The 9717-nt window shown below is 37.4% G+C and overlaps 1 protein-coding gene across 1 annotated transcript in view; it reads left to right on the top strand.

Annotated features, from left to right (window-relative positions):
• CFAP47 (cilia and flagella associated protein 47) overlaps positions 1-9717 on the top strand; it is a 492482-nt gene that overhangs the window by 147717 nt on the left and 335048 nt on the right. Inside the window, 4 exon segments of the mRNA XM_077760783.1 lie at positions 1174-1194; positions 5104-5106; positions 5251-5351; positions 9291-9416. Coding sequence (XP_077616909.1) covers positions 1174-1194; positions 5104-5106; positions 5251-5351; positions 9291-9416 — 251 coding nt within the window.

A 9717-nucleotide genomic window follows, 5' to 3' on the forward strand; every position in this document is an offset into this window, starting at 1 on the left:
AGTTCCAGAGGGTTTCTTTGGTGAATTCCACTAAACATTTAAGGAATGAAGGCCAGTCCTTCATAAACTCTCACACCATGCTTTTCAGTTTCGGGACCTGGCTCAGTAGTTGTCGGCCTTGAGAGCCACTTACCTTGCTGCCTGGAGGAGCTCTTCCAGAAGGCGTTATACAACTGAAACACAGGGCTTATACTTCATATGCACTGGGTGAAAGGCTGATGACGAAGGAATGTTTACATAGTCTCAACATTTTATCCATATGTTATTTGTTACCTGTCTTTACTTGCAATTACTAATTACTAATCAATTATTAAATATCCACAATAGGCAAATCCTTAGAGACAGAAAGTAGATGAATGATTTGTAGGGTCTGAGGGGGAAGGCAATGGTGAGTGACCCCTAATATACAAAGGGCTTCATTTGTAAGCAATGAAAATACTCTAAAATTAGTGATGATGGTTACACAACTTTGTAAAATATTCAGAACCACTTGTTTGTACATCTTAAAAAGATGGATTTCATAATATATAAATTATATATATTTTTTACATGTTGGTATGAAAAATGAGGACCTCTGGTGGATGCTATCATAACCAAATGACCTGACTCCATGTCACTAATAAGAAGGAAGGCTTACCTGCTGGGCATGCATGAGGTTTTCTTCTTGGAAATAAAACATTATCTATTCATGAGAGGACAATCAGAATATTTGAGACAAAGTCAAGTAGCTTTAACTCTTAAAAATAATGCCAGTGCCATGAAGGATCACCCACGACTGACACAGAGATTGTCCTGGTTTAAAGGAAAGTCAGTTCAATCAGTGAGTGATCTCAGTTTGGACTTTGACATCACTGGGATTCTTGAATATGGACTATAAACTAGACAATATTCTTCTACTAATGTTAAATTTGATAGTAGTGATGATAGGATTATGATTATATGGAATAATGTTCTTAGGAGATACATCCTGAATATTTAGGGGGTAAATTTCTATACACACACATTTTAAGAAAATAATTTTTTAAAGTTTATTTATTTTGAAAAAGAGAGAGAGGCAGAAAGAGAGGGAGAGAGAAAATTCCAAGCAGGCTTTGCGCTGCTGACAGGGCTGACATCGAGCCTGATGAGGGGCTCAGTCTCACAAACCGTTGNGTTTATTTTACTAGTCTTTCACTTCTGTGAATTTAGAAAAATGTGAAGTGCAATGTCGGAGTGGAGGGAAAAAATCATTAATGAGAAATTTCAGGTGAGCCGGAAATGACAAAGGATAAAAATAAATAGTGCACTCCATATTTGACTTCCCATACATTATGTTTATCATACTAAAATAGTCGTAGTTTGTACATGACAGTCGTATCTAAAATGGTCAAGTGGTGGGCGGGGGTAGAGACGGGCCAGAGTTTTCCTTATCATCACATTTGCATTGTCCTTTTGAATATAGCAGTCCCTTTGGTTTCCATACACAACTGCAAATTTTCTACCTAAGAATTTTCATGTGTCCAATGGGAGAATGTGTTTATACTGATTTTATAAATGTTTGTTATTATTTACTTAGGACAGCATCTGAAATAAAATGTGTCTTCCTGAGAATCCAAGAGAATATTTATTGCTTCCAAAAAAAGGCTTTTATTTCAACTAGCTTCTCATAGGAAGTCAAATAACATTATTAGAATAGCTAGAAGTATTAAAATGATACTGTTTAATGAGATAATTGATGATAAAAGAAGGTAGTGAACAATGTCGGCAGGTGCTTACATCCATCATCATATCTATGACTCTTTTCCGAGTCGGTCACTTTGAGCATATGTGCAGCACGACAGACCTGGAAACCAACCATTCTCATGCAGTGGCCAAGAGCATAGCTTTGTTTCAGGCAGGTTGAACGTGAACTTTGGCCCTCTATTTCCTAATTGTGTGACTTTAAACAACTATTGACTTTTTTTCTGGACTTTACTGTTGTAACCAAAGTCTGAGAATGTTAATAATACATATCCTCAAAGACTGTTGAGAAAGTTTATGTAACTGAAATAATGCATTTTAGATGCTCAGCACAGTAGCTGCCCCCACGTTCAAGCCCATGTCCATCACTACCATTGTCTGCATCGTATCACCTCTGTTACCAGGAATGTCCGTCCTGACTTTTGCCCGTTGGAACTCTTCTAAATCACATACACCTGAAGATTGCTATTTAAATCACCGAATGGAATTGAAACCCTTAATGTCAGAATCACTTCACTGTTACTGTACGATGTTACAGTCATTTCACTGTTACTGTAATATTGAATATTTTTAGAGTAAACTATCTACCACTAATGGTTCCTGGCTATATGGATTGGTATAGAGCATCCATAAATAATACCATTATTCTCTAATAACGTACCATAAAGTGCCCTATTTTCCTAGAAGTATTTTTGTTAGAGTATTAGTATTACTGATTGCAAGTCCCTTTCCTGTTTTAGTATACTTTTTTTTAAAGGAGGTCTTTTTTGGTTTTTTTAAGTTTATGCATTTATTTTGAGAGAGAGTACAAGCAGGGAAGGGGCAGACAGAGAAGGAGAGAGAAAATTCCAAGTACATGGGGCTCATGGGGCTCAATCCCATGAACTGTGAGATCATGCTCTTAGCTGAAATCAAGAATCAGACAATCAACCGACTGAGCCACCCAGGTGCCACTGTTTTCATGTTTTTGATAATGATGATATTAATGTATAAAATGTCCATATTCCCCTGCTGTGTAAGTTGTATAATTTCTATATCACGTGCTACTCTGTAGAAGAGTGCAGCCAAATGAATTTTGTATATGTTGGTTATTCTTTACTTTGAGGAGTATCTAAAATCAATGTTACCACCTTCAACAAGCTAGTTTTATAGGGAAAAAAGTAAGACTATTTATTCCTGGGGTACCTGCGTGTCTCAGTCTCTTGAGCATCTGACTTCAGCTCAGGTCTTGATCTCATGGTTCATGAGTTCAAGTCCCACATCTGGCTCATTGCTGACAGCCTGTCAGCAGAGAGCTGTCCCCCTTTCTGTAGTCCTCCCCTGCTTGCACTCTCTCAAAATTAACACTAAAAAATGTATTTATTTCCATTTCATTCTCAGAATGAATTTTATTTCAATCATATGTTCTTTAGTTCCATATCATTTTATAAAAGCTTCAGGTGAGACTGCTTTTGTTTGTTCCTTTGGTGGTTGTCCTGGGTCGGGTTGTCCAAAAACTGACTTTTAGATGAAGATTCATGGATATGTGGTTTATTAAGGAATGGCTGGAAGGGGAAAAATAAGGAAGGGGAGAGGAGAAGCAGAACAGAATCAGTCATCCCAATAAAATGAAATTTAAGTTCCAACCTCACCTCGATCCCGTGGGATCCTCTGGAGATGAAGTTACACCACAGAGTTTTTGTCCTGTTTGAAGCAAAGATTTGAAGCTTTCAAATTCCTGCCCCATAGGGACGTTGGCTGCAGCATCACCCAAGGGACCATAAATTCCCAAGGCCCTTGAGGCTTTCAGCAGCTCTAGCAATCCGACATTGGTTCTCTGAAGAAGGTAACAGGTATCCCTCCATGCCCACCCAGAGGGTGGGAGCCTCGTGCAAAGAAATATCCTAGGGGAAAGGACACAGCGCCACAGCATTTGCTGGAATCGTATTATTTTTTCCCCTTGTTTTCTCCTCCTGTAATCACTGTTAAAGCGGAAAACATTTTTGGTTCTCAGATAACAATGATGATGGTATATGTGGATAAACTTTGTTATCTAATCTGAAAAATGTTAGTTAAACAGAGTTGGGCATTTAATGGAATTTTGATCACTACATTTAGCACAGACATACAATATGTAGAAGTAATGATTCATGCTGTCACGGAATTTTCAATTTCATCTTAAAAAGGACATCATATAGAAAAAACAATTGCATGGAGAAATACAATTTAATCTGGAACAGGGCAATCTGATACATGTGTTTAGGATGATGGAATAGAATGATTAGGGTTGGTCAAACAAAACAGTGTTCAATATGTATATTTTGCACAATATTTTAATGCACATCAGTTGTATAGAGAAAAACATAGCACGTTCCTTCTGGGAAAATATGCAGAACTAAGGTGAAAATCATTTCATTTCCATATGACATATGTTTATTTTAATGTCTCTGGCAGCTCATTATATTTCAGCTACAGACTTCCTCATAGTCTCATCCTGTCCTATATTTTGTATACTTGTATCAGCTTAGATTATAATACCAGATTTTGTTGTTTCACCTTGGCCAGTGACCGTAAGCTGCGTAGAAGGGCTAATAGAATACATGGCTGACTCAAGAGTAAAATCATGTTGATAAATACTGTAATGCAGAAGTCAAACCAATAATCCATGATTACAGTGGTATGGATAAAACATAGTACTTCTATTAAAAGATCAGTTGTACAAGGACAGAGTTGTCATATAAACTGGACAGGCCCAATATAACCTACGAGTTTTGTGGCTCTTATTAATTTCATAATGCGTTTTATAAAATAGGATAATAGAATGCAGTTTATGAAAGGTAGTAGTACTCTACTGGGTGAATAACTTTTGTAGTGTTGCTTTCAATTCTCAGATACATTTAAAGGACAAACACAAAATTTAAAGAAGTTAGATGATATGTGCAATTTTTGGAAGGCTTGCAGTTGAAAAAACCCTTGAATGTTCTAAACGTTTTCAGTCTGAAGAAGAGAAAGCCTAGGGAAGATACAGTGGCCATGTTTAAGTGTTTGAAGGAACATAATGGGGATCAGATTGTAGATTTTGTTCTCTGTTGCCCTGAAGCGGAATGTCTCAAGTTACCACTCTCCAGATATAAAATGGGTTGTATCTGAATCATGAGTCTTCCTCTGGTACTGTCTCCTTAGCAGTGTCATCTGAGGCTAGATACCACTTGTCAGGGATTCTTTAAAAGAAGGAGGTGAATAAATTAAGTCTGAGGCTCCTTCAGTCCTAAAATTTCCTGAATCCATTTGTGAAACTGCATAATTACAAGCTGTGTTCTAGAGCACACTTGACAGTGAAATTTACCAGCCCTGTTAAAAGCTTTAAGAGTAAATATTCTTAAAGCATTAAAATACATATGGTAGGTGGTTAAGAAAAACAAAGTAGGTGAAAAGAAAAACAATGAATAATTCATGTCTTGATCATTTAAGGCATACAGCATACTTAAAAAGTATTTCATTGTATTTACTGCATCGGAACATTTTATTGTAATGCGATGTTTTCATTTTTAGGTTTTTGCTTCCAGTGACTGCAACAGCAGAAAATTGTCTTCTTACTATTTACTCGTATATGGCAACTCATCTTGATAAGCAAACAATTATTTTGAAAGAAGGTAAGTTAGATATGACTGTTGTCTCCTACTCTCACTGTATATGCTCTTGTCATCCAAGGTCAGCGCCTGAAAATGAAGCGACCTTAACATTAACTGATGTTTATTAATCTCCTGCCATTTTCAAGAGCTAGGTTTAGCATTGAGAGTATAATATAGCAGTGTCTCTTAATTGCGAAAGTTGAAAATCTAGTAAAAGACATATAAATAAATAAATACAAAGAATGAATTAAGAGCATTGCACATGAGCCTTTTGGAGCATTGGAGATGTGGGTGTGGTGCAGAGGCTAATGCTGATGTTTGGGGTCTGGGATGACTTTATACAAGACAGAACATCTGGGTAGAGCTTGACAAATGATCTGGAACAGGATAATGTGGGCAAAGGGCAGTATAACAAAAGAATGGGGGTCTGATGACAAAAGGCAGGCAGTAAAGGGGCCACTGCACCCTTTATTCTATAATAGTGGAAACCTTCCGTGATTTCTGAGTATCACTGATTTGGAAAGGGAACACTGGGATTTGAGCTGAATTAAAATGGAAGAGTGTTCAGTAGGCCAGCTGGGAATTGCTGCAGGGGAAATGGTGGGAGACTAAGAGGAATATTTACAGTGTAAGACACGGAGGAGAATGATGGAGTCAGTCTCAGAGGAGGAGAAAGGATGAAGAGTGGGGAAAACGTGTCATCTGCGTAGAGTGTCAAGGCCTTAAGTTTCAGTGCTGCATTGGGTGTCTTTTCTGTGTTTGTACCAGTTTTCTCCTGTCCTCCACTTGCTTCTCCAGATGTGTCCCACTCCTGTGGAAACTCTTTAGTTCTATTCTGCCTCAGTCCTAGGGCATGACCTTTCTGGAACTTTTCAGAAGAAATAGAGACCATCAGGCAGGAACACTCTGAACTTTGAAAGCCTGCAGCTGACCCATCATCTCTCCTGTCACAAACCTGGGAAAGGCCTGGGACGCCTGGGTGGCTCAGTCAGTTGAGCATCTGACTTCGGCTCAGGTCATGACCTCACGGTTTGTGGGTTCGGGCCCCGCGTCGGGCTCTCTGCTGACAGCTAGCTCAGACCCTGGAGCCTGTTTCACATTCTGTGTTTCCCTCTCTCTCTGACCCTCCCCTGCTCGCGCTGTCTCTCTTTCTCTCTTTCTCAGAAATAAATAAAATATATAAAAAAAAAAAAAACCTGGGAGAAGCCAGACTCTCCTTCCTTAGACCATTCCTTTCTCTGAATCCCTTCATCCTGGGACCTTGCTTAGTCAGCTAACCTTGCTTTCTCTTGGCCTTCAAATTATGCCTCCCTCTTAGCTGCTTTGGGGGCCAGTGCAGGATGACAGCTGGCGGAAACAAGGATCCTCTCCCTGGACAGACTTGTTCCCACAGAGCAAAAAGGGTGAATCTAGGCCACGCATTCCTGCTGTACTCCTCGCAAAGTTACCAGTCAGATAAACCACTTGGTTTCCCACAGGGAGAAAAATAGCAAAGGAAACTGAATACTTCGAATAGCATAGCTCTCTTTAACAGGAAGGATATGTCAGGGATGAGGCAGAGCATTCTTCAGTTTTACTGCTGTTACTTCCCTACTGAGCAGCAGTTCACACTGTGGAACCTTGGGCCCAACCCCTCATACTCTGTCTGGAATTCCACATACCATGCTTTCCTGGGCTTCTTCTCACCTCATGGACTGTTGCTTCTGAGCACATATATATTACAAATTTTATACACGGTCTCAAAATTTGAGAGATTTCTGACCAGTCCTGGTGTTATATTTTTATATTCTTCTAATATACGTGAGTAGTGGGCGAGACTTCAGGTAACACAACATAAGAGAAAGAGCAGTGGATAAAGTATCATAGAATGTGGGTTGAAAGTCTATTTCGTGTTCTCATCTCACCATTTTGCCTTACACTTTTATTGTTAATTCCCAGATCCCCAAACATCTGTTATTTAGCAAAATGCGTATGGTAGAAGAGTAATAGGTTACTAACGGTATCTATTTCGAAAGGCTTTTATGAGGATTCAATCGAGTAAATAGCTAGAAATTATTATTACTATTATCATTTCATTATTATTACTATCATAACTATTATTATAATCGCTTTAACACTCATATTTTTCATAATATCCCCCCAAAAATAATGAGGAGTTACTGTATAAAATATTGCTATTTCTTTAAAAGAAAAAAAGTGAATAGGTCGTAGTGTTTGTTTGATTGAGTGTGAAACCTGTGGATTAAAAATAATGCATCCATTTCGGTAAATATTACTATAGAAAAATATGATTTTTAAATATTCTAAAATATCTTTAGAAATATGTAGAGTCATAAGTTATAATATAGATTTAATGCTTCCTAGGCATAGGGTACTCTGCTAACTACCTTATACTTGATATTGCATTTAGGCCCCCTAACAACTGAGTTTGATACTCCTGTTAAAGTCATTTAACTCATTAAGAAACTGAGTCATAAAGAGTTTGAGCAGCTTGCCCCAGGGAATTCTAACCCAATTTTTAAAGTGTCAGAGCCNTTCAATAAAGGTGAAATCTGAAAACCTATTAAGTAAATCAAAAAGTAAGGCAGTATGATTTGTTATAGCTAATATGCTAAATAAAAACTGTTATATGAATCATTGACTCTAATTGAAGGGTACAGATGTGGGTGTGTACCCCAATATGAACTTTTTATCATTTGATAGTAAGTTGAGAAGATATTGCCTAATGCATTCGCAGTGAATCATTTTATCATTGAATTTTCTAACACTCATTTTAATGAAGTCTTTACTGGTATAATGTTGCAGAGATATGCACACCTACTCGATAAAGATTCTCCATCAAATTCTGATTGGCTTTTTACTGAAGGAATGGAAGAAACTTCATGTATAACAGCTTACTTATCTATGTTATTGCCTGTAAAGTAACCCTCACAACAATTTCATGAGCTCAGAACCTTTAGTTTCATTTTATGGATAAAAACATGTTTCAGAGATCTTATAGAACATACCCATGATTTAATAGCTCAGGAATTGTAGTGCCAAGATTTCAAATTAGAAATTTCTAACTGCAAAGGCCATGCTTTTCTGACAGTATTACATTATGCATATATTTATATGAATATACATATATATGCATATATGTGAATAGATAAATAAGCAGATAGAGAATCTGGTCTTTTCATATCTACGCCTTTTCTTAGCATTGCCTTTGGCTTGGTTCAGATTCCCGTGTTGGCAAATCCTAGTGTATAGACAGCAACTCTAACGAATAGAGATTGAAGGCTGTGCAAAATAGTGTCAGCTCATAACCAAGCAGTGATTTCATTTCAGAAAATTGACTGAGAAGAAATTACTTCTGTTAGTGATGTTCTTCTTATATTCAACTGTGAGCACCGTATTTAATAATTCCAAAAATTTCACTGTAGAAATATCTTAAATGGTTTACACATCTTTGTTTATCCTGAAGCTGAGCATTGTCCATTCTCTAAAAACTCTCATATGCCATAATAATTGCCTCGTTAAATAAAATTATTTCAATTCAAAAAACCATATCAGCCTTTATGGTTTTTTTTCTTGACATTTTAAGTGGAATGGACATTTAGACTTAAAAAAAACTTTTCAGGGGTATCAGGGTGATGCAGTCGGTTAAGCATCCCATTTTGGCTCAGGTCATGATCTCACAGTTTGTGAGTTTGAGCCTCACGTCGGGCTCTTTGCTGTCAGCACAGAGCCTGCTTCAGATCCTCTGTCCCCTTCTCTCCCTTTGCCCCTCCCCCATTCACTCTCAAAAATTAATAAAAACCTTAAAAATTTTACTTATATGTATATATTCATATTTATCATATAATATAGTTTTTATTATATATAGCATATATAAAATTATGAAATTCAGGTTCAGTAATTTGATAGTTAATTCACAAATGCTTTTTGACCTATTGTGTTCCAATGTGTCATTTGTAGATCAGAGTGACATTTCTGTGAAGAGTGGAGAAAATGTTTTGCTTCCCTACCAAGAAACTGGTTTACCCTCTTCTGCTTCGATTAAATGCAGCGACGCTGAGCCTACAAAGAAAAAACTGTTTGTTGGTAAGTGGCAAATCAATAATGTACTGAGCAAACCAAGTTCATAACATGATCTGCTTAATATTATTGAGTTGAAAACGTAGGCTTTATCAGGTAAGAAGAAATCCACGAAGGAAACCATGAATTTTTCATTAATTTGAAGTGGGTTATCTTGCCTGGGAGCTCTCTCCAGTGATCTGGGGTAGAGGTTCTCTTATGGCTTTTGTTCACAGTGTACTTACCTTCTTAGTACTTTTCCCCTAGGTTGGAAGATGTGCCAAGCATTTCCATTTATTAAATAGTTTGGTTGAAAAACCATGTGGCC

This window comes from Crocuta crocuta, unplaced genomic scaffold (genome assembly GCF_008692635.1).
Source record: "Crocuta crocuta isolate KB4526 unplaced genomic scaffold, BGI_CrCroc_1.0 scaffold696, whole genome shotgun sequence".
NCBI classification, from domain to species: domain Eukaryota; kingdom Metazoa; phylum Chordata; class Mammalia; order Carnivora; family Hyaenidae; genus Crocuta; species Crocuta crocuta.